This window comes from Oncorhynchus mykiss, chromosome 11 (genome assembly GCF_057628025.1).
Source record: "Oncorhynchus mykiss isolate SJ-2025 chromosome 11, ASM5762802v1, whole genome shotgun sequence".
Classification (NCBI taxonomy): Eukaryota; Metazoa; Chordata; class Actinopteri; order Salmoniformes; family Salmonidae; genus Oncorhynchus; species Oncorhynchus mykiss.
In genome coordinates, this window is record NC_143032.1 from 80,708,948 (window position 1) to 80,734,788 (window position 25,841).

The 25,841-nt window shown below is 42.1% G+C and overlaps 1 protein-coding gene across 4 annotated transcripts in view; it reads left to right on the forward strand.

Moving 5' to 3' along the window:
* The first annotated feature begins 1,760 nt into the window (after positions 1–1,760).
* Positions 1,761–25,841, forward strand: part of LOC110535129 (extracellular matrix organizing protein FRAS1) — a 349,490-nt gene continuing 325,409 nt past the window's right edge. For all 4 annotated transcript variants that reach the window (XR_016484722.1, XM_090191232.1, XM_090191233.1 and 1 more), the window contains exons 1-2: positions 1,761–2,524; positions 5,758–5,789. Coding sequence is in view for 3 of the 4 variants with exons in the window: in XM_090191232.1 (XP_090047358.1) it covers positions 2,455–2,524; positions 5,758–5,789 (102 nt within the window). In the remaining variant the exon portion in view is untranslated. The remainder of the gene's footprint in view (positions 2,525–5,757; positions 5,790–25,841) is intronic.

The following is a 25,841-nucleotide window of genomic DNA, read 5'->3' on the forward strand; positions in this document are numbered from 1 at the left end:
TTTACTGACTCGTCTTGTGAACATTGAGCATATTTAGAATTGACTGTTAAGTCGCCTGGCGAAACCCGACTGACCACGTTCAGAGAAAAGGAGTGTGATCTCACGAGAAAAGGATGGTCGATCCGAAGCTACTGGTTAAAACTAGAATGTACGTGTAGCTGCTATTTAATACAATATTGAGTAGGCCACAGAGAAAGATCTAACCGTCCACTGGACTATTCCACTCTGTAACACCAGATGGCAGTAACAACATGTACAACAATTCTTATTGTTTTCCCAGGAGTTCGAGGTTGAATTAAAACCTCCACTGTCTTATCTGGATGTTATCACTTAGACAACGTGTATATTCTGTACAGCTGGGCCAAAGACTTGTCAATATGTTCTGTAGTTGGAGGCCTCAACCTGTTTAATACTGTAAATTATGGAGTCACATTTCACCATTGGGAATAAACATGGAAACAAACAGGGGGATAAATAATCAGGTTGCCAACAACAGGGGATTCACTATGACCGCATTATAAACAATATAGCTTTTTAGGGTGATTATATTTGGATGGTAGGTTATCCCAATCTAAATTTCTACCTTATTTATTTATTTATTTATTTTGTAAATGTCCATTGCACACAGCCAACTCTACTTGGCGGGAAAGCTGAGGAATTCACTCATGCGTGGGACAGCAGTGGCAACTGTTGTTTTCTAAAGGCCAGGAGTCTTGTCTGATGGCTCTTCTCAGCCGGGGACAAAAAGCGTTTGCCATTGACTGAAGATTAGGTTGCTCCTGTGTGACCTAGAGGAATGTCAGCTCTTAGTACGTGCTTGCTGAATGGATTGTTTATTTAATTGTCCGTTCTTCCAAATTTGAGTATGTTTATAGGCCAGCAATAATGGATTGTTTTACAACACTATAATATGCAATTGCTACTACAAACAGAACCCATAACAACCTGGTAACATATTGTTGGGCCCGTTCAGACGGAATTCATAACAACCTGGTAGCATATTGGGCCTGTTGAGCCTGTTCAAACAGAACCCATAACAACCTGGTAGCATATTGGGTATATTGAGCCTGTTCAAACAGAACCCATTACAACCTGGTAGCATATTGTTGGGCCCGTTCAGACGGAACTCATAACAACCTGGTAGCATATTGTTGGGCCCGTTCAGACGTAACTCATAACAACCTGGTAGCATATTGTTGGGCCCGTTCAGACGGAACTCATAACAACCTGGTAGCATATTGAGCCTGTTCAAACAGAACCCATAACAACCTGGTAGCATATTGAGCCTGTTCAAACAGAACCCATAACAACCTGGTAGCATATTGAGCCCGTTCAAACAGAACCCATAACAACCTGGTAGCATATTGTTGGGCCCGTTCAGACGGAATTCATAACAACCTGGTAGCATATTGAGCCTGTTCAAACAGAACTCATAACAACCTGGTAACATATTGAGCCTGTTCAAACAGAACCCATAACAACCTGGTAGCATATTGTTGGGACCGTTCAGACAGAACTCATAACAACCTGGTAGCATATTGTTGGGCCCGTTCAGACGTAACTCATAACAACCTGGTAGCATATTGTTGGGACCGTTCAGACAGAACTCATATCAACCTGGTAGCATATTGTTGGGCCCGTTCAGACGTAACTCATAACAACCTGGTAGCATATTGTTGGGCCCGTTCAAATGGAACGCATAACAACCTGGTAGCATATTGGCCACAGAACGCATAACAATCTGGTAGCATATTGGGCCTGTTCAAGCATGATTAGAGGAATGAGAAAGATGTCAAATAGCTGTTGTTGCATAGCAAAGCCCTATATTTTATTAATTTAGAGCAGACCGCACATCATACGTTTCTATCCCTAGACTGCATTCAATCGTCCGGGTGGTGTGCTGGGGGACGTCCTACGGTTTGGAGTGTGCTTGGAGAGAGAGAGGGAGAAGAAACCCTGCATAGCAGGGCACTTTATAGCGTCGCCTCAGTTCTTGCACAGCGCGACCATTGCAAGTGAGCGAGCGGATTTTAGTCTATAATTATACGGGCTGGAAACGGATTCTCATACTTCGTCATGCTGTACAGCTTTTAAATCTACGGTCGATGACACCTGCGTTTTTGTCTTGAAGTTTCGCCGATTGCGAACAGTTGGGACTGCATTCCTTCGCTCTGGAGTCCAGACCTGCAGCGTTTTTCAGACTTAGTGAGAGAGCTAGAGAGAGAGAGAGAGGGGGTCCCCGTTCCTACCTGCTGTCTTTACGTGTAACTTCTGAACTATTCTCCAGCCCAGTCAAACATTCTTCTGGCAAGGCTTTGCCCAGTGTGGTCGTTTATCTGAAACATCGGAAAATCAATAATGATATTTGAGAATCGATTAGTTTTGAACTAGAAAGATTCTGCATTTAAGTTCTGCTTCTGCCCCATCGGATTGAATGCCTTGTATGCGGTGACTATGGCTTTACAATGGATCCTCGTAGCCGCTTTGGCTGGAATTCTTCTCACCGCCACTTCAGAAATACATGGTGGGTATTTTAGTCTCTTATTCAATCACGTGAATTCACTTTTTATTTATCGATTATGGAAATTAACATCTGTAAAAAAAAAAAAAAAAACGGGTAGGCTTGGATATTATTCATATATATTAATATATTGCAAAAGGTTGCGTTGCAAACATAGGCAGTATATTTGACTGTGTTTAGGTTCTAAATATATATTTTATGGTTATTAAGGGAAATTTAGCTCTGACATTCTAAAACAGAAATACAACTCAAGACACTATGACTTTTAAGAATAGGCCGTATGCACATCTTTGGATCCACATGTTATAACAGGGGAACACACCACTCTATAAACCAGCTGGCTCCTTTCCTCGGCGTTCTCTGTGTGGAAAGAAATGTCCCATTTGTCTGATTTATTATTCATGTCCAGACAGAATATAATCCCAACCAGCCAGGTAAATCTGTCATCTGTAATCTGCCTCTAACTGAGATTGAATTGATCAAATGCCTCACAGTCACTCACACACACACACACATGTACTTGTTTGACTGTAACCTAAATATAGTTAAAACCCTAGGCTAAGGTTTTACCTCATCACAATCAACTCCAATGGCATGTAAACATACATATTCTATTACTGTTCAATCAAATAAATATAAATGTACACATGTTTAGCAGATGTTATTGCGGGGTGTAGCGAAATGCTTGTGTTTCTAGCTCCAACAGTGCAGTACTATCTAACAATTCACAACAATAAACACAATACACGGAAACCTAAAAGTAAAATAATGCAATTAAGGAATATATAAATATTAGAATGCTGTATGTAATAACACAAACAAATGTCCTGGGCTAATAATGTAAGAAATAACACACCATTTATTTATTTTTAAAAATACCGCAAAGTTGTTTATGAGCTAGAAGCAGAGCTACCCTATCTGTCTGTACCATCTTGCCATAAGTGTCTCTGCAGGAGTGTAAGGCAAAGTTTAGATGTGGATCTGGTGCTCTCTCCCATAGGGCAACTGCTGGACATTCACTCACAGAAGGACATGAGAAAACCCTGTGGGTAGAACACTTTACTGACAACCTGCAGGTATAATGACGTATTACCTGTTATAACCCTGTTATAAGCCTGTTATAAGCCTGTTATAAGGCTTTATGATGTCTTATAATACAATAATAACTAAAAAATCTACAGAGATCATGCTCAGCTTTTAAAGTACATAAACCGCACAGGCCAAGAGGAAATATAATCATAGCCAGTATTAAAATTTTGTTAAAAAAAAAAAAGATGTTATTTCATTTACAAAATAGCCTCCAACACTCTACTCAGCAAATTTGATGTAGTCTATCAAAGTGCCATCCGTTTTGTCACCAAAGCCCCATATACCACCCACCACTGCTACCTGGATGCTCTCGTTGGCTGGCCCTCGCTTCATATTCGTCGCCAAACCCACTGGCTCCAGGTCAACTGGCTCCAGGTCATCTATAAGTCTTTGCTAGGTATAGCCCCGCCGTATCTCAGCTCACTGGTCACCATAGCAACACCCACCCGTAGCACTCACTCTAGCAGGTATATTTCACTGGTCACCCCCAAAGCCAATTCCTCCTTTGGCCGCCTTTCCTTCCAGTTCTCTGCTGCCAATGACTGGAACAAACTGCAAAAATCACTGAAGCTGGAGACTCATATCTCCCTCTCTAACTTTAAGCACCAGCTGTCAGAGCAGCTCACAGATCACTGCACCTGTACATAGCCCATCTGTAAATAGCCCATCCAACTACCTCATCTCCATACTGTTATTTATTTATTTGTATTTTTTTTAAACTTTTTTTTTTAAATGTTGATCCTTTTGATCCTTTGCACCCCAGTATCTCTACTTGCACACTCATCTTCACTCCAGTGTTTAATTGCTATATTGTAATTATATTGCCACTATGGCCTATGTATTGCCTTACCTCTTACCCTACCTCATTTGCACACACTATATGTAGACTTGTTCTGTTGTATTATTGATTGTATGTTTGTTTATTCCATGTGTAACTCTGTTGTTGTTGTTTGTGTCGCACTGCTTTGCTTTATCTTGGCCAGGTCACAGTTGTAAATGAGAACTTGTTCTCAACTAGCCTACCTGGTTAAATAAAGGTGAAATAAAAATAACATTACACAGTCAATCTTGAGTTCTATTTGAATAATGTAGACAACTGTCTCAGAGGACAGTGGGCTCAGGGGGACAGTGGTCTCAGGGGCCAGTTGTCTCAGGGGGACAGTGGTCTCAGGGGACAGTGGGCTCAGAGGACAGTGGGCTCAGAAGACAGTGGGCTCAGAGGACAGTGGTCTCGGGGGGACAGTGGTCTCAGGGGACAGTGGTCTCAGGGGGACAGTGGTCTCAGGGGACAGTGGTCTCAGGGGACAGTGGTCTCAGGGGACAGTGGGCTCAGAGGACAGTGGGCTCAGAAGACAGTGGGCTCAGAGGACAGTGGTCTCGGGGGGACAGTGGTCTCAGGGGACAGTGGTCTCAGGGGACAGTGGTCTCAGGGGGACAGTGGTCTCAGGGGACAGTGGTCTCAGGGGACAGTGGTCTCAGGGGGACAGTGGTCTCAGATGGCGCTGAGGTAGACAAAGTAGTCTAAAACATCTGCTGGACCTGAAGCCTTGCACTACCTACGTTTTTAGCTCAGTTGGCTAACTATCTTGTGGCACCCAGACCTGGGTTGGGCACCACCTGGTCGGTCACATCACATGTACAGCAGACTACACCACAGTTGTCCACATCCATTTCACTTCTGTTGTGGTGCTTTTTGGGGTGTGTGTGAAGTCTGTTCAACTCTCAGGGTGACCCCCCCCCCCCCAGCCAAGATGTATTGACACGTCCCCGCCTGTCCGCCTGGCTCTCTCTCTCTCACTGCTAGTTCATTTTTTTCTATGTTTAGTCTTCCAATTGAGCAAAGGAGAATAATGGCCACTCCGTTGTTCAAATGTTCAGCGTCTTTATGTAATGGCTACAGGCTACTGTGCAAGTCAAGAGTGAGACCATGTAGTGGTTCAGATGGACACACGTCTCACACACACATAAAAATGTCTAGCTTTTTTTTTTTTTACCTACTCTTACCTAGGTCGTGGTGTAATATTTATGTAGGTATAAGGCTTTAAGTGCATTCTTCAAAAAATACTGTATTGTACATTGAAATACCTTTTGAACTTGCTCTTAACACTGCTGTGTTCTCCTCTCTTCCTCCTCCTCTTCACCCACAGGAGCATGTCTCTATCAGGGATCTCTGTTCGCGGTAAGTGCACCTTTCATCGTTCCTTCCTGCCTTCTTCTTCCCGCCGTCACATTTATTTACACAACTACTGTTCACTGAGTGGACAAAACATTAGGAACACCTGCTATTTCCATGACACAGACTGACCAGGTGAATCCAGGTGAAAGCCATGATCCTTATTGATGTCACTTGTTAAATCCACTTCAATCAGTGTAGATGAAGGGGAGGAGACGGGTTAAAGAAGGATTTTTAAGCCTTGAAACAATTGAGACGTGGATTATGTGTGTGTGTCATTCAGAGAATGGGCAAGATAAAACTAACAAATGCCTTTGAACGGGGGATGGTAGTAGGTGCCAGGTGCATCTGTTTGTGTCAAGAACTGCAACGCTGCTGGGTTTTTCATCCTCAACAGTTTCCTGTGTGTATCAAGAATGTTCCACCACCCCAAAATAACATCCAGCCGACTTGACACAACCGTGGGAAGCAATTGGAGTCAACATGGTCCAGCAACCCTGTGGAATGCTTTTCGACATCTTTTAGAGTCCATGCCCCGACGAAGGGCAACAAGAGGGGGGTGGGTGCAACTCAGTATTAAGGTGTTCCTAATGTTTTGTACACTCAGTGTTCCTGTATATGACACATGATGAAGGTGGTGATTCTGAAGCAGGGTTACATTGGAGGTGACCCAGATCTTCACCCTATCACTGGAGGTTGTTTCACTGATGTGTTTTCTGAGTGTGTGTCCCAAATGGCACCCTATTCCCTTTGTAGTGCACTTATTTTGACCAGGCTGCATAGGGAATAGGGCTCTGGTCAACAGTAGTGCACTATATAGGGAATAGGGCTCTGGTCAACAGTAGTGTACTATATAGGGAATAGGGCTCTGGTCAACAGTAGTGTACTATATAGGGAATAGGGCTCTGGTCAACAGTAGTGCACTATATAGGGAATAGGGCTCTGGTCAACAGTAGTGTACTATATAGGGAATAGGGCTCTGGTCAACAGTAGCGCACTATATAGGGAATAGGGCTCTGGTCAACAGTAGTGCACTATATAGGGAATAGGGCTCTGGTCAACAGTAGTGTACTATATAGGGAATAGGGCTCTGGTCAACAGTAGTGCACTATATAGGGAAAGGGTGCTATTTGAAGATGCATTCGGACATGTAGCTGAGTAGATGCTCTTCATCAACAAGTCATTGCTGATATGACAACTAGATCCTGTTTGGTTGCGTCTCTATGGCACCCTCTACCCTACTTAATACACTCATAGGGACTCTGGCCAATGGTAGTGCACTGCATAGAGAATATGGTGCCATTTTGGGACACAGGAGACTAGATCCCGTTGTCTTGGTAATGGTTGCTTGTCTCCGACTCCTACTTATGGAGAAAGCTATACGGATGTCTGTGAGGACTGTAGGAGAAGGTCGTGCATTTCTGGTATTATTTTTGGATGTTAGAACTCTGCAATATAGGCCTACAAACTAAGAGCCATGCTTTTCATTTTGTTCAATATCTCATCTAGAGATGTTTTTTATTGATTGGTTGCTCTTGCCTCTCTTTCGCTCTGTATGTGCTTTGTCATTATTGCTATTTATGTTGAATGTATCTGCTATGAACTAATTTAACTTATTTTTTTTTGACCAAAACATCATTCATGTTCATAAATAGACCAAGGCTCGTCTGGGTCTGTCCAGGGCTGGTCTGGATCTGTCCAAAGCTGGTCTGGGTCTGTCCAAGGTTGGTCTGGGTCTGTCCAGGGATGGTCTGGGTCTGTCCAGGGATGGTCTGGGTCTGTCCAGGGATGGTCTGGGTCTGTCCATAGATGTATAGTTTTCAGACCCCATCTAAGAAAGTAAAAATACTCCTTCATACTTCGCAGAGAATGGCAGGAGCCCTGCTTGTGTGAAAAGTTAAGAGAAGGTGTAGAGAAGTTAAGAGCTGGTGTAGAGAAGTTAAGAGAAGGTGTAGAGAAGTTAAGAGAAGTTAAGAGAAGTTAAGAGAAGGTGTAGAGAAGTTAAGAGAAGTTAAGAGAAGTTAAGAGAAGGTGTAGAGAAGTTAAGAGAAGTTAAGAGAAGGTGTAGAGAAGTTAAGAGAAGGTGTAGAGAAGTTAAGAGAAGGTGTAGAGAATTTAAGAGAAGTTAAGAGAAGGTGTAGAGAAGTTAAGATAAGTTAAGAGAAGGTGTAGAGAAGTTAAGAGAAGGTGTAGAGAAGTTAAGAGAAGGTGTAGAGAAGTTAAGAGAAGGTGTAGAGAATTTAAGAGAAGTTAAGAGAAGGTGTAGAGAAGTTAAGAGCTGGTGTAGAGAAGTTAAGAGCTGGTGTAGAGAAGTTAAGAGAAGGTGTAGAGAAGTTAAGAGAAGTTAAGAGAAGGTGTAGAGAAGTTAAGAGAAGGTGTAGAGAAGTTAAGAGAAGGTGTAGAGAATTTAAGAGAAGTTAAGAGAAGGTGTAGAGAAGTTAAGAGAAGGTGTAGAGAAGTTAAGAGAAGGTGTAGAGAAGTTAAGAGAAGGTGTAGAGAAGTTAAGAGAAGTTAAGAGAAGGTGTAGAGAAGTTAAGAGAAGGTGTAGAGAAGTTAAGAGAAAGTGTAGAGAAGTTAAGAGAAGGTGTAGAGAAGTTAAGAGAAGGTGTAGAGAAGTTAAGAGAAGGTGTAGAGAAGTTAAGAGAAGGTTTAGAGAAGTTAAGAGAAGGTGTAGAGAAGTTAAGAGAAGGTGTAGAGAAGTTAAGAGAAGGTGTAGAGAAGTTAAGAGAAGGTGTAGAGAAGTTAAGAGAAGGTGTAGAGAAGTTAAGAGAAGGTGTAGAGAAGTTGAGAGCGTACAAAAAAAAAATGGTTGTTTTTTTCTTTGCATCATCTTTTACAAGATCTCATGTGTTACATTCATTTCACATTCATTCACATTTCCACAAATTTCAAAGTGTTTCCTTTCAAATGGTATCAAGAATATGCATATCCTTGCTTCAGGTCCTGAGCTACAGGCAGTTAGATTTGGGTATGCCATTTTTGGCTAAAATTGACAAAAATTTGCGGATCCGTAAGAGGTTAAGAGGAAGGTGTGTTCTTCTGTATGTCCTGAATACCTTCTGAGGAAACAAGCCATGTCATTATTACAGACACAGTTGTTACTTTAGTTACCCTACTTTTCTCCCCCTGAAACAACTGTTCATCTCTCTTATTAAAAACACGGTTAAACACAGTTCTCAGGGATAGAGTTGTGGTTCCCAGGCACACAGGTTTAATACGGCTTGCACCACTGTGTGATCAACATAATTACAGTCAGGTTAGAGTTAACTGTCTCTCTCTCTCTCTCTCTCTCTCTCTCTCTCTCTCTCTCTCTCTCTCTCTTTTGCTCTCTCTCTCTGTCTCTGTCAATGTCTCTGTGTCTCTCTTTCTCTCTGTCTCTGTCGCTGTCTCTCTGTCTCTCTCTCTCTCTCTCTCTGTCTCTGTCGATGTCTCTGTGTCTCTTTGTCTCTGTCTCTGTGTCTCTGTGTCTCTCTCTCTCTGTCTCTGTCGATGTCTCTGTGTCTCTCTTTCTCTCTGTCTCTGTCTCTCTCTCTCACTATCTCTCTCTCCTTTCTATCCCTTTCTTTCTTTCTCTCTCACTCTTCCCTCATGTAAGCTCTAAGAACACTGCAGTTGGGGCACAGATCACCCATTCTATAATTTCCCTTCAGTTCACTTCAGTGAGGAAGGAGAGGTGGAGAGAGGGAGGTGGAGAGAGGCAGGTGGAGAGAGGCAGGTGGAGAGAGGGAGGTGGAGAGAGGCAGGTGGAGAGAGGGAGGTGGAGAGAGGGAGGTGGAGAGAGGGAGATGGAGAGAGGCAGGTGGAGAGAGGCAGGTGGAGAGAGGGAGGTGGAGAGAGGCAGGTGGAGAGAGGGAGGTGGAGAGAGGGAGGTGGAGAGAGGGAGGTGGAGAGAAGGAGGTGGAGAGAGGGAGGTGGAGAGAGGGAGGTGGAGAGAGGCAGGTGGAGAGAGGCAGGTGGAGAGAGGGAGGTGGAGAGAGGCAGGTGGAGAGAGGGAGGTGGAGAGAGGGAGGTGGAGAGAGGCAGGTGGAGAGAGGGAGGTGGAGAGAGGGAGGTGGAGAGAGGGAGGTGGAGAGAGGGAGGTGGAGAGAGGCAGGTGGAGAGAGGCAGGTGGAGAGAGGGAGGTGGAGGTAGTGGTTGAAGAGTGGGACGTGGTAGAGGAGAACAGGAGGAAGGATGAGTAGGAGAGGTGGGGGGGAGACGAGGAGAAGGGGAATGAGTAACAAGAGGAAGGAGGGTGGGGACTGGTGTAGCTGGTAGGTCTGAGCATGTTCTAACACAGTCAGGAAGAGGCCCTTCTGGAGTTCAAAGAGGACAACTAGCTCAACACCTGGAATTGGACCTGGGTACTACCGGAAGAAAACAACACATACACAGATTAAAGTGGAAGCGTATCCTAATGGAAGCCCTGAGAAACTTTTGTTGAAGTCTCCGGTCAAGGCATTTGCACATCAAAATAACCAGAGAACAAAGACGTACAGAGGTTGTGTTTTGAGGTAGGAGTATGTGTGTGTTTCACTGTGGTGTGTTTCAGGTTCCTTTGGCAGCTTGATATGGCAAAACACTGCTCACACAAACCTTTAAAAATGCACTGTGCAGAAATCGCTCCACCATTTCCTGGTTGCAAACATTCTAATAGTTCCCCTAATTTCAGTTCATGTAACAAAAACGCTGTGAAATATATTTTTCAGAACTAAAAATATTGAATTTTCAGCTGTTTGAAGCTAGTGTACCAAACCAAACGTATAATACACAAAAACGAAACTTTCCAGGGCAAGATTCATGAAAATAAACGTCAAACTGCGTGTACTTTACCTACCACTCTCACAAGGAGATACCTTACATGAGGCCTATTTTAGATTCCTTCCTGGTCTGAAGAAGCCGCACTCTCATGGGTGACATATCCTACACAGTGGTGTAAATAAGTCAGTAGAAGTGCCCTCTGACGCATTGTACTGGCCTGACATACTGTCGTACTGTACTGTAAAGATGCCCGGCGCTACTTCACAGCAACACAGAGACAGCCAGCACCATGCAAGTCCAAATATATCACTAGTGCCTCAGAGCAGTCATTCCTGGCATTGCAAGTCATCCTCCCTGTAAGGGGTCCAAATGTAGGGCACTTTAAGAATAGAACCATCGATAACAGCAGGCAGGGAAGGGACACCAATGAATCAAGAGCAGAAGAGCTGTAGGCTGCTGTACAAAAAAATATTTTTTCATGATTTGTTGGTGATGTCAGTGAAAGGTCTGACTGTACACTACAGGTCAAAAGCTTTACAACACCTACTCATTCAAGGTTTTAATATATATATATATTTTTTTTTTTACTATTTTCTACATTGTAGAATAATAATGAAGACATCAAAACTATGAAATAACACATATGGAATCATGTAGTAACCAAAAAAAGTGCCAAATAAATCTAAATATATTTTATATTTGAAATTCTTCAAATAGCCACCCTTTTCCTTGATGACAGCTTTGCACACTCTTGGCATTCTCTCAACCAGCTTCATGAGGAATGCTTTTCCAACAGTCCAACAGTCAGCACGCTCCTATCTACATCGACGGGACCGCAGTGAAGAAGGTGGAAAGATTCATGTTCCTCTTCGTACACATCACTGACAATCTGAAATGGTCCACCCACACAGACTGTGTGGTGAAGAAGGCGTAACAGCACATCTTGAACCTCAGGCTGAAGAAATTTGGCTTGGCACCTAAAACCGTCACAAACTTTTACAGATGAACAATTGAGAGGATCCTGTTGGGCTGTATCACCACCTGGTACGGCAACTGCACCGCCTGCAACCGCAGGGCTCTCCAGAGGGTGGTGCGGTCTGCCCAACAGGTCATCAGGGGCAAACTACCTGCCCTCCAGGACACCTACATCACCCAATGTCACAGGAAGGCCAAAAAGATCATCAAGGACATCAACCACCCGAGCCACAGCCTGGCAGAACTATTTTTTTGACAGGGGGGGGGGGGGGGGGTGGAGTTTTTTTTAACCCTAATTTATATATATGTCTGCCTATAATTTCCAAAATTTTTGCATAACCTATTTGTTAGTCAGCTTATAATAGGATAATATATAATAATAATAATCATCGTCTATAAGTAGATAAATACAGCAGCTAGAAGACAAAATAAACCAGAATAATTTCAGAAATCGATGAATGCTTCAATCAGATTGACATCAGTAAAGTTTTTTTCTTTCATCTCTGCTTCTCATTCAGCAAACAACATTTTTGCAATTTCTCCCCGGTCCCTATACATCTGCTTCTCTCGTGCAGCAGATGTATAGGGACCGGGGAGAAATTGCAAAAATGTTGTTTGCTGAATTTAAGTTTGACCTATCAAATACATGTTGGGATGTTTTCGTTGCTTTTAATTTCCTTAAATTCAGATTCAGTTCACTGCTACCATCGTCTTTTACCACTTCACAAATTCTTTCCAAAACATTACTGTTCTGGCCCTCCCTTATTTTTAACTCTCCGCTTCGCAGCTTTTCTCTTATTGAATTAAACTTTGACATATTCCTTTTTGCCTCAGTGGATCGATGTTAACTTTATCAGCCCAAGTTCCCAAAAGGATTTGGCGATTGGTGTGTATATGGCGCACGTGCTGTTAGGCCCTAAAGTTTAGGAATACGCACTAATGGCAGGTTAAAAAAAATAAGGATAGAAATACCTCAATGTATCCTATAGATATGAATTGCACAAGAATGATTCATTTATTGGTTTTTAATTCATTGTTTTCTCTTTATCACCTGCCCGCCACCCACCCGCCTTTCATCCACACAATATTTCATGACCCTCAACTCACCCGCCCCGTTGATATAACTGCATGGACTGCGGGTTATCAGTCAACCCACTTATCACCAGCTGCACCAAGTCAAATATTATAAAATATTATGGATGGATTGGATTCAGGATTTGGAAATGCACGATGGAACCACTAGGGTGCTTTGTCACTATAATCCTGATATTTTTGTTGTTGGCTACCTAACAAGCTAGTTGTGAAGCTAGCTAGCTACTACTGCTACCTATATCAGTCAATAACAGCCAATTAGGTTTCCTCTTGACATAAAACATTTAGCTACCATCCAAAGTATCTAAAATAGTAAGGAATGGTGATATTGTTGTTGTATGGCGGATCTACTTCGACTTGCTGTCTTGTTGGCTAGCTAGCTAACATTAGCTAATGTTAGCATGCTAGCTAACGTTAGCATGTTAACTGCTTCTAAACAGCCAGCAGGGCCAACTCTTACAAACCACATAGTTTGAAATAGAAAGTCACTGAAGATATTGTTTCATAGGCGCTGTCCTATGCAACCATATGAATCTCTGTGAATTGCTTGGTTTGCTAGCTAGCTTGCTTGTGTGCCGTAAACTCGTGTCTTCCCAAGTGTCATGAAGGATCCTTTTCCCCCAACGGAAAATAAAAAATAAAAAAATGTTTGAGGGTTTTTGAAGTGTTTTTGTTTCCCTCCAAGTTCTCCTTTGGCCACAAATACGTAAGACTGGTCAACGACATTATTTTGGGGTGTAAGTTAACACAATATGAACTTATAAAAGTGAGATTTTTACAGAAGAGTTGCTTTAAGACATGAATATGTTTAAACCGGCTGCCTAAGTCACACCGTCACCGTCAGGAGGAACATCCTAAGCATGGAAATACATATTGTTACCCTGAAGGCCTTTGATGCTTAAGTATGACTTTCAGCTCAGTTCACATGCACATTTAGAGGAAATTCATAGGACATGGTGACGTTGAGAATGACGTTAAGAGTTAATAGGATCGGACTGTCACAGAGCTGAGCTGAAGAGAATCTGTATATGGGAACTGACTGGATTAATACTGGAGCCCTGCTGGAGATAAGTCATTTGTGTGGTGGCAGTGGGGTCGCCGTGTGTGTGTATATGCGTGTGTGTGTGTGTGTGTGTGTGTGTGTGTGTGTGTGTGTGCGTGCGTGCGTGCGTGCGTGCGTGCATGCGTGCGTGCGTGCGTGTGTGTGTGTGTGTGTGTGTGTGCGTGTGTGTGTGTGCGTGCGTGCGTGCGTGTGTGTGTGTGGCAGCACCAGTGACTGATGTTTCAGGCTGGGGCAATCCCGGGGCTCAATGCCCTAACCCCCATGTGATCAGAGGACAAGCCCTATCAGGTCTTCCTGTACCCTGGAGTAACCTTGCAAAGGGGGGATATATTACTGGGACGTTTACCAGTAAAACTCACAGAATTGTGTTTCAAGGATTGTATGTGATCTATCACAATACGTCTAGTAACAAGGGGGCCGAATACTTTCGCAAGGCACTGTATATATATTTATAGATAAATATATATACAGTATAACGGATGTTTAATTACTGATGGATTATATATATATATATCTTAACACACGTAGTTATTTTGTCAATATGTATTTGTTGACAATGTTTTTTTGGTTCAAACAACGTGCAGTTGTGAAAAAAGTCAACAGTTGGACGAGTTGCAGAGGTAATTGAATGCCATTGTTGATTAAATGTTTTTTTATTTTTCATTATTATTAATTGGGCTATTTTCTCTTGAACCATATGTTTGTTTGTTTTTACTAGAAACTCATGGACAATATGGACACACGTACACTGGACAGAAATATGAACGCAACATGCAACACTTTCAAAGATTTTACCGAGTTACAGTTTATATAAGTCAATTAATTAGGCTCTAATCTATGGATTTCACATGCCTGGGAATACAGATATGCATCTGTTGGTCACAGATACCTTAGACAAAGTAGGGGTGTGGATCAGAGAACCAGTCAGTATCTGGTGTGACCACCATTTGCCTCATGCAGCGCGACACATCTCCTTCACATAGAGTTGATCAGGCTGTTGATTGTGGCCTGTGGTATCTTGTCCCACTCCTCTTCAATGGCTGTGCGAAGTTGATGGATATTGGCAGGACCTGGAACATGCTGTCTTATACGTTGATCCACAGCATCCCAAACATGCTCAATGAGTGACATGTCTGGTGAGTATGCAGGCCATTGAAGAACTGGGGTTCTTTCAGCTTCCAGGAATTGTGTACAGATCTTTGTGACATGGGGCTGTGCATTATCATGTGTGCCAGTGGCCATCGAAGGTGAGCATTTGCCTACTGAAGTCGGTTACAACACTTAACTGCAGTCAGGTCAAGACCCTGGTGAGGAACTACAAACACGCAGATGAGCTTCCCTGAGACGGTTTCTGACAGTTTGTGCAGAAATTCTTTGGTTGCGCAAACCTACAGTTTCATCAGCTGTCCGTGTGGCTGGTCTCACATGATCCCGCAGGGGAAGAAGCCGGATGTGGAGGTCCTGGGCTGGCATGGTTACATACGGTCTGCTGTTGTGCTGCAAAATGTTCTACAACGGTGTTAGAGGAGGCTTATAGTACAGAGATTTACATCAAATTCTCTGGCAACAGCTTTTGTGGACATTCCAGCAGTCAGCATGCCAATATTGCACGCTCCCTCAAAACTGTGACATTGTTTTGTGTGACAAAACTGCACATTTTCCAGTGGCCCTTTACTGTCCCCAGCACAAGGTTCTTGATATGCCACACCTTTCAGGTGGATGGATTATCTTGGCAAAGGAGAACAGGGATGTAAACAAATCTGTCAACAACATTTTAGAGAAATAAGCTTTTTGTGAGTACGGAACATTTCTGGTATCTTTTATTTTAGTTCATGGGACCAACACTTTACACTTTGCGTTTATATTTCTGTTCAGTGTAAAGTAAATTAATACTGTATATTGTTTATTTTTGTACGTTTTATACATTACCATATAATGCAATAGATTTTCTGTTAATTACCAAAATTACTGAAGATTCTGGTACATTTAGTAAATTACTTGTAGCTTTGCAGCCCTACCTTGGAGAGAAGACATGGACTGCTGGAGAGAGAGAGATGGATGGAGGGAAGAGAGCGGGATGGCGAGAAGATAGAGGACAAGAGAGAGAGAGAGGGAAGGAGGGGAGAGAGAGAGGGAAAGAGATATTAAACACAGGAGTTGACAGGGAACAAGAAAAACAGGGAAGAGATTTGAGAGAAAGTGACAGGACGAGAGAGGTTGTATGGTTGTCACTGTTTTTAAAGTTGTTTTAGTTTTTTTGTTTTGTTGATCAACACATTTCCGAGTTGGGACAATACATATAAATTGAACTTGATCTTGAGAAGGTGTGGGTGGAGAATGAGAGAAAGTATAGGAGAAAGAGAGGGAGGAGGGGGAGAAAGAGAGGGAATGAGGGGGAGAGAGATAGAGAGAGAAAATGGGAGAGAGAGAGAGACACAGAGAGAGAGCGATAGGGAGTTAAACTAGTTTAACCCCCTCTCTCTCTCTATCCCTCTCTCTATCGCTCTCTCTCTGTCTGTCTGTCTGGCTGGCTGGCTGGCTGGCTGGCTGGCTGGCTGGCTGGCTGGCTGGCTGGCTGGCTGGCTGGCTGAAGAGGGGGAGTAGTTACCCCCTGGACAGGTAGTAAGGTCACCTGACTTCAGCCTAACTGTCCTGAAGAAGAAATAAATCATAAACCGTTGTTGGTTATAGTCCCCTGTCCACTCCTGCCGTCACCCCAAACTTAGAATTGTTCTATTTCTGCAGTGCTGCAGTTGTTTATCGACGATGCTATGTTCCATGTTCGTTTTTTCTTTAATGTAAAATGCTAGACAGGTAATATGAAATGTATGGGTTCAAATTGGGGCACCTCGCCCTCTAGCCTTGTTCAACAAGTCAAAACAAAGGTCCTTGTTTGTGCAACATAATCCAAAATGAACTTGGAGCTGAAGTGGTACTTTTTTCTGTTGTAAATGAACTCATCCTAGCTGTGCTTGAATACCTCCGTGTTTACCTCTGAAAGCATGATGGAAATCAACTAGCAACCTCAGAGAGAGAAAGTGAGAAAGAGAGAGAGAGAGTCCACTAGCAACCTCAGACCACTTACTGTTTCAAACAGCCTGCATAAGCCTGAAATTCACTTCTGTTAGTAGCAGCTTTCACTGTCTGTTAGTGGCTGGAGTAGCTTTCACTGTCTGTTAGTAGCTGGAGTAGCTTTCACTGTCTGTTAGTAGCTGGAGTATCTTTCACTGTCTGTTAGTGGCTGGAGTAGCTTTCACTGTCTGTTAGTAGCTGGAGTAGCTTTCACTGTCTGTTAGTAGCTGGAGTAGCTTTCACTGTCTGTTAGTGGCTGGAGTAGCTTTCACTGTCAGTGTCTGGAGTAGCTTTCACTGTCTGTTAGTGGCTGGAGTAGCTTTCACTGTCTGTTAGTAGCTGGAGTAGCTTTCACTGTCTGTTAGTAGCTGGAGTAGCTTTCACTGTCTGTTAGTAGCTTTCACTGTCTGTTAGTAGCTGGAGTAGCTTTCATTGTCTGTTAGTAGCTGGAGTAGCTTTCACTGTCTGTTAGTGGCTGGAGTAGCTTTCACTGTCAGTGTCTGGAGTAGCTTTCACTGTCTGTTAGTGGCTGGAGTAGCTTTCACTGTCTGTTAGTAGCTGGAGTAGCTTTCACCGTCTGTTAGTAGCTGGAGTAGTTTTCACTGTCTGTTAGTAGTTGGAGTAGCTTTCAATGTCTGTTAGTGGCTGGAGTAGCTTTCACTGTCTGTTAGTGGCTGGAGTAGCTTTCACTGTTTGTTAGTAGCTGGAGTAGCTTTCACTGTCTGTTAGTAGCTGGAGTAGCTTTCACTGTCTGTTAGTAGCTGGAATTTTTCACTGTCTGTTAGTAGTTGGAGTAGCTTTCACTGTCTGTTAATAGCTGGAGTAGCTTTCACTGTCTGTTAGTAGCTGGAGTAGCTTTCACTGTCTGTTAGTAGCTGGAGTAGCTTCCACTGTCTGTTAGTAGCTGGAGTAGCTTTCACTGTCTGTTAGTAGATGGAGTAGCTTTCACTGTCTGTTAGTAGCTGGAGTAGCTTTCACTGTCTGTTAGTAGATGGAGTTCTCTGGAGTCAATTTCTCTGTAGTAGCTTTCTTGGCACGTACACAGCCGTTCCAATGGAGAGGACCCCATGTAGAGAAGTGAACCACTGCAGCACAGCATTCCCATGTAAATGCCTGGAGAATATTCTGTTCAGAAACACAGCAGACCAGGAGGACACAGAACTGAAATAGATTATTGAGGACTTGCCATTTGTGGCTTTCCCTTCCTTTCCCCACTTGTGAATTATTAAGAAGTCTTAGACTGTGAAGTGCCTACAGCGACTCTTCTCCCACAAGACGCTTTTAAGGCTAATCTGCTTCTTAGTTCTTCAACATTCACACATTCCCGTGCTTTCACAAGTCGATGCTTCTCTCACCTCGCTTGAGGCTCTCCTCTCGAACGGTTTGGAAAGTCTTCATGTAAAGACCCAAGTCACATAGGAACTTAGAAGTATCGCTTTGTTTAGTAGATCAGGGCTAATATTTTATATCAAAAAATAATAATAAGTGCAGCCTATTCTAGTACTGTTCCCATGGTTCCCCACAGGTTTAGTTTAAATCTGTGTGTGTGAGAAGTTAATGCTGTGGTTTCCTGCTCAGTTGTAGCACAATGACCTGAAAATTGTGACCATCTTAATCCCTCTCTCAGGGTCAACGAAGAACTCTCCTGCTGCCTGCTGAGGATTTACTAATGCTAATAATTTATTAACCTGAAGATGTGAAGTATGTGGGAGAGGAAAGGAAAGATAGATGGAGGGAGTGATGACATTCTCCACCTCCCTCACAGTACATGGTTGCTCAGGAGTTTAGGATCAAGGTTTGTGGCTCTCCAACATCCAGACGAGACTTTTAGGGACAGTTTACCCAGATTAAGACTAGTCCTAGACCTAGACTGGACAGCATGTTCAGCGTAGAATCTCCATTGTCCAGGCATTTAGAATCAGGTTTGTGACTCTCCAACATCCAAACAAGACTCTTAGACTTTAATCTAGAAAAGAGGACACAGGATGGTTGTCCCCTAAATAACAATAACAGAGCATAGTTTGAGCTCCGCACTGATTAACTTGAGAAGAAAGAAGTGCAGCACTATGTTCACCGATATTCACAAATGACATGATGCTGTAGAGACCTCGGATTATTCACTATTAAAGGTTTATACACATTTTCCATGATTTTTAACCAAATTTTCATGACTATTACTTTACATGAAAAATTAAGCTTTATTGACGCTGGAAGGGTCCTATGTCTGATCCTATGTAGATCCTGCCATCGTGCCCTTGATCAAGGCACTTAACCCACCACAAAGTAGAACTGGACTGTTAGTAACATGTGGTCAACATGTGGTCAACATGTGGTCAACCCTCCGTCTGGGGAGCTGCTGAGTGTGCAGACTTGGCGTTTGATCCTGACCTGAAACACCCAAGTCTGCTGATCAAGGTCCTGTTGAGCAGCTGATGTTTAGGCTACAGTGTGATTAGACCAGGGCTGATGTTAGACCAGGGATGATGTTAGACCAGGGATGATGTTAGACCAGGGATGATGTTAGACCAGGGATGATGTTTAGGCTACAATGTGTTTAGACCAGGGATGATGTTAGACCAGGGATGATGTTAGACCAGGGATGATGTTAGACCAGGGATGATGTTAGACCAGGCATGATGTTTAGGCTACAGTGTGATTAGACCAGGGCTGATGTTTAGGCTACAGTATGATTAGACCAGGGCTGATGTTTAGGCTACAGTGTGATTAGACCAGGGCTGATGTTTAGGCTACAGTGTGGTTAGACCAGGGCTGATGTTTAGGCTACAGTGTGATTAGACCAGGGCTGATGTTTAGGCTACAGTGTGGTTAGACCAGGGCTGATGTTTAGGCAACAGTGTGGTTAGACCAGGGCTGATGTTTAGGCTACAGTGTGGTTAGACCAGGGCTGATGTTTAGGCAACAGTGTGTTTAGACCAGGGATGATGTTAGACCAGGCATGATGTTTAGGCTACAGTGTGATTAGACCAGGGCTGATGTTTAGGCTACAGTATGATTAGACCAGGGCTGATGTTTAGGCTACAGTGTGATTAGACCAGGGCTGATGTTTAGGCTACAGTGTGGTTAGACCAGGGCTGATGTTTAGGCTACAGTGTGTTTAGACCAGCGATGATGTTAGACCAGGGCTGATGTTTAGGCTACAGTGTGATTAGACCAGGGCTGATGTTTAGGCTACAGTGTGATTAGACCAGGGCTGATGTTTAGGCTACAGTGTGGTTAGAGTAGGGCAGGAACAAAAGCCTGCACTCCCAGTAGCTATCCTGGAGGGTGGTTGCCACCTTTGATATAAAATATTTCAACATTACATCCAAATCCTTTTGTCTTTATGAAGTGATTCCCTCGTTCAATGAATCAGGGATCAAATGGATAAGGTAGGCCACTTCAAAGCAAGGTTGCTAACTAGACATGTTTATATGTAAGGCTCAAACATCGACGTTTCAGGGGAGATCTATGCACAGCAAGTTATTCGTCAATTAGGCTATTCATTTAGGCCTGTCTGGAGTGTGTTGTCCCTCGTTAAGGCCTGTCTGGAGCGTGTTGCCCCTCGTTAAGGCCTGTCTGGAGCGTGTTGCCCCTCGTTAAGGCCTGTCTGAGTCAGGGTCATCCGGGGTAAAGAGCTAGACAGAAAGATCCACCTTATGTCGTCTGCAGTTGACAGGAAAAAAAAAACCCGTTACTTTTCCACCGTGATCTGCTACTCGACCCCACAAGACGTTAGGATTACGTTGTGGCATGTTGTGCCGGGAGAAAAGAAAATCGCTCCCACATCAAACAAACAGCAACCCCAACACACTGGCCTCTCTCCCAACTGATAACAAAGAAAAACACCTAAGAGAGAGAGAGAGAGCTTTTACCTGAGGGCATAGAATCACACGCCTTCTCTCATTCTCTCATTTCCTGTCTTTTATTATGAATATTTAGGTGAGAGATGTGGCTTCTTCGGGCAGTGGTTCTCAAACCTCTTCTCAGGGACACCCCCCAAGACGTTTCGCAGTGTTGTTGTACTAAGTCACCTGATTCACATAGTCAAGGACTTCATGATTAGTTGACAAGTTGAATTAGGTGTACTAGTTCTGGAATAGTAAAAAAAAAGAAGATATAACTGAAACAGTTGGGGTCCCCAGGGAGCGGGGAAGAATCTCCCACAAGAATCTCTCACAATAATCTCCCACAAGAATCTCCCACAAGAATCTCTCACAAGAATCTCTCACGAGAATCTCCCACAAGAATCTCCCACAAGAATCTCTCACAAGAATCTCTCACAAGAATCTCCCACAAGAATCTCTCACAATAATCTCCCACAAGAATCTCCCACAAGAATCTCTCACGAGAATCTCTCACAAGAATCTCTCACAAGAATCTCTTCAAAAGGTAAATACCCCCAACAGGTTTTATATAATTGCACGGTGGTTGCATTTCATCTTCTACTACAGAAGGTCTTAGGACCTTTTTAGACAATCAAAAGATGTGGTCTTCAAGTTGCATACTTATAAAGCACGAGTCCTATTATAAAGCCTTAAGTAAGAGTCCTATTATTTAAGTAAGAGTCCTATTATTTAAGTAAGAGTCCTATTATAAAGCCTTAAGTAAGAGTCCTATTATAAAGCCTTAAGTAAGAGTCCTATTATTTAAGTAAGAGTCCTATTGTAAAGCCTTAAGTAATAGTCCTATTATTTAAGTAAGAGTCCTATTATAAAGCATTAAGTACGAGTCATTTTTATAAAGCCTTAAGTAATAGTCCTATTATTTAAGTAAGAGTCCTATTATTTAAGTAAGAGTCCTATTATAAAGCCTTAAGTAAGAGTCCTATTATTTAAGTACGAGTCCTATTATAAAGCATTAAGTAAAAGTCCTATTATAAAGCCGTAAGTACGAGTCCTATTATAAAGCCGTAAGTACGAGTCCTATTATAAAGCCTTAAGTACGAGTCCTATTATAAAGCCGTAAGTACGAGTCCTATTATAAAGCCGTAAGTACGAGTCCTATTATAAAGCCGTAAGTACGAGTCCTATTATAAAGCCTTAAGCTCTCTGTTGGTTTGGCCCGTACAGGAGGAACTGCTACTCTGCGTCAAGGCACTCAACATATAATGTGAGATCGGAGTTGCGAATTCCTCCAATTATAGTCTTCTCTCTGACTCATCAGGTGTACATTGGGGAAATTTGTATTTACATTTCTAGTTTTTGTTGTTGTTGTCATTTAGTAGATGTTCTTATCCCAGCATACAGCACAGCTCAGTATTTCAATTATTAATTTTATACAGTCATTTAAGGCTCATCTTTATCAAGGGTGTCATTCTAAACCTCACTGTAAATGGGTTTCAAGTTGAGTTTAATTCCTTTTAAATTCCAATCAGTTAGTGAATTAATGAGCAAAAAAAGTGCGTCTAAATCAAGTCATGAACTTAAAAAGCAATTTACAATTTGAGTTTGACGAGGGTGTAGATTGTGTTCCTGACCCAAACTGTGCTGTGTTGGTCAGTTGGTTTGTCTGAGATTTGTGCTGTGTTGGTCAGTTGGTTTGTCTGAGACCTGTGCTGTGTTGGTCAGTTGGTTTGTCTGAGACCTGTGCTGTGTTAGTCAGATGGTTTGTCTGAGACCTGTGCTGTGTTGGTCAGTTGGTTTGTCTGAGACCTGTGCTGTGTTGGTCAGTTGGTTTGTCTGAGACCTGTGCTGTGTTGGTCAGTTGGTTTGTCTGAGACCTGTGCTGTGTTGGTCAGTTGGTTTGTCTGAGACCTGTGCTGTGTTAGTCAGTTGGTTTGTCTGAGACCTGTGCTGTGTTGGTCAGTTGGTTTGTCTGAGACCTGTGCTGTGTTAGTCAGTTGGTTTGTCTGAGACCTGTGCTGTGTTAGTCAGTTGGTTTGTCTGAGACCTGTGCTGTGTTGGTCAGTTGGTTTGTCTGAGACCTGTGCTGTGTTAGTCAGTTGGTTTGTCTGAGACCTGTGCTGTGTTGGTCAGTTGGTTTGTCTGAGACCTGTGCTGTGTTAGTCAGTTGGTTTGTCTGAGACCTGTGCTGTGTTAGTCAGTTGGTTTGTCTGAGACCTGTGCTGTGTTAGTCAGTTGGTTTGTCTGAGACCTGTGCTGTGTTGGTCAGATGGTTTGTCTGAGACCTGTGCTGTGTTGGTCAGTTGGTTTGTCTGAGACCTGTGCTGTGTTGGTCAGTTGGTTTGTCTGAGACCTGTGCTGTGTTAGTCAGTTGGTTTGTCTGAGACCTGTGCTGTGTTAGTCAGTTGTATTGTCTGAGACCTGTGCTGTGTTAGTCAGTGTTATTGTCTGAGACCTGTGCTGTGTTAGTCAGTTGGTTTGTCTGAGACCAGGAGGGGTACTCAGACAGAGAATACCCTATCTTCTATGTGTTTACTCCTCCTGTTGTTTTGTTTATTTTGGTTTATTCTTGTTTATTTCCACCACAGGAGCCTTTGCAGTCCGTAACAGTTGGTCATTGTGGGGTGAAGAGAATGTAGGATCTGTTATTTACAGGCTATGGCTGGAGAGTCGAGACTACCTCTGGGTTTTCGATGTGAGAAAACAAACACCAAACTGTGATGTTGTTTCAAGCCTTTTTAGTGGACTACAGTGTCAAGATGTAACAGTTTGGCAGTAGAATAGAGTAGAACTCTCTCTCTCTCTTTAACTGATTGTTAAACTGTCCAATGTTTCATTCCAGATGGAAATGTATTCCCTGTATAATCCACTACTTTTAAACAGAGCGCTATCTAAACTTGTCGAAATAATATTCTGTATCAAATTCATGTTTTGTCCGTCACATACACAGTTTACAGCAGGTATGAACAATACAGTGAACTTCTTACCTGCGAGCTCCCTCAACAGGGCAGTACAAATATTTCAACATCAGTCAAATGAAATAACTAATACACTAGTAATAACTAATAAGTAGTGTGCATTTAATAATCCCATTACAATATCTGACATCTACACAATGGGATATAATGTCATTTGGGATGTCTTTATCACTATGAGTAGTATACTGTATTCCACAGCATTATGGGTAGTATACTGTATTCCACAGCATTATGGGTAGTATACTGTATTCCACAGCATTATGGGTAGTATACTGTATTCCACAGCAGTATGGGTAGTATACTGTATTCCACAGTATTATAAGTAGTATACTGTATTCCACAGTATTATAAGTAGTATACTGTATTCCACAGCATTATGGGTAGTATACTGTATTCCACAGCATTATGGGTAGTATACTGTATTCCACAGTATTATAAGTAGTATACTGTATTCCACAGTATTATAAGTAGTATACTGTATTCCACAGCATTATGGGTAGTATACTGTATTCCACTGTATTATAAGTACTATACTGTATTCCACTGTATTATAAGTAGTATACTGTATTCTGCTGTATTCTGAGTAGTATACTGTATTCCACTGTTTTTTTTGTTGTATACTGTATTCCACAGTATTATTAGTAGTATACAGTATTCCATGGTAATATGAGTAGTATACTGTATTCCACAGTATTCTGAGTAGTATACTGTATTCCACAGTATTATAAGTACTATACTGTATGCCACTGTATTCTGAGTAGTATACAGTATTCCACGGTAATATGAGTAGTATACTTTATTCCACTGTATTCTGAGTAGTATACTATATTCCACAGCATTTTGAGTAGTATACTGTATTCCACAATATTATGAGTAGTATGCTGTATTCCACTGTTTTTTTTAGTAGTATACTGTATTCCACAGTAGTATTAGTAGTATACAGTATTCCACAGTAATATGAGTAGTATACTGTATTCCACAGCATTCTGAGTAGTTTACTGTATTCCACAGTAATGTGAGGAGTATACTGTATTTCACAGCATTATGAGTAGTATACTGTATTCCACAGTATACTGTATTCCACTGTACTATGAGTAGTATACTGTATTTCACAGCATTATGAGTAGTATACTGTATTCCACAGTACTGTGACTAGTATACAGTACTCCACAGTACTATGACTAGTATACTGTATTCCACTGTATTCTTTGTAGTATAGTGTTTTCCACAGTCTATGAGTAGTGTACTGTATTCCACAGTACTATGCCTAGTATACTGTATTCCACTGAATTCTGAGTAGTATAGTGTATTTCACAGCATTATGAGTAGTATACTGTATTCCACAGTACTATGACTAGTATACAGTACTTCACAGTACTATGCCTAGTATACTGTATTCCACTGTATTCTGAGTAGTATAGTGTTTTCCACAGTCTATGAGTAGTATACTGTATTCCACAGTTTTTTGAGTAGTATACTGTATTTCACAGCAGTATGAGTAGTATACTGTATTCCACTGTATTCTGAGTAGTATAGTGTATTCCACAGTACTATGACTAGTATTCCGTATTCCACAGCATTATGAGTAGTTTACTGTATTCCACTGTATTCTGAGTAGTATACTGTATTCCACAGCATTATGAGTAGTTTACAATATTCCACAGCAGTATGAGTAGTGTACTGTATTTCACAGCATTATGAGTTGTTTACTGTATTCCACAGTATTATTAGTGGTATACAATATTCCACAGTACTATGAGTAGTGTACTGTATTTCACAGCATTATGAGTAGTTTACTGTATTCCACAGTAATATTAGTAGGATACAGTATTCCACAGTAATATGAGTAGTATACTGTATTCCACAGCATTCAGAGTAGTTTACTGTATTCCACAGTAATGTGAGTAGTATACTGTATTTCACAGCATTATGAGTAGTATACTGTATTCCACAGTACTATGACTAGTATACAGTATTCCACAGTACTATGACTAGTATTCCGTTTTCCACAGTACTATGACTAGTATTCAGTATTCCACAGTATTATGACTAGTATTCAGTATTCCACAGTACTATGACTATTATTCAGTATTCCACAGTACTATGACTAGTATACAGTATTCCACTATATTCTGAGTAGTTTACTGTATTCCACTATATTCTGAGTAGTTTACTGTATTCCACTGTATTCTGAGTAGTTTACTGTATTCCACTATATTCTGAGTAGTTTACTGTATTCCACTATATTCTGAGTAGTTTACTGTATTCCACTGTATTCTGAGTAGTTTACTGTATT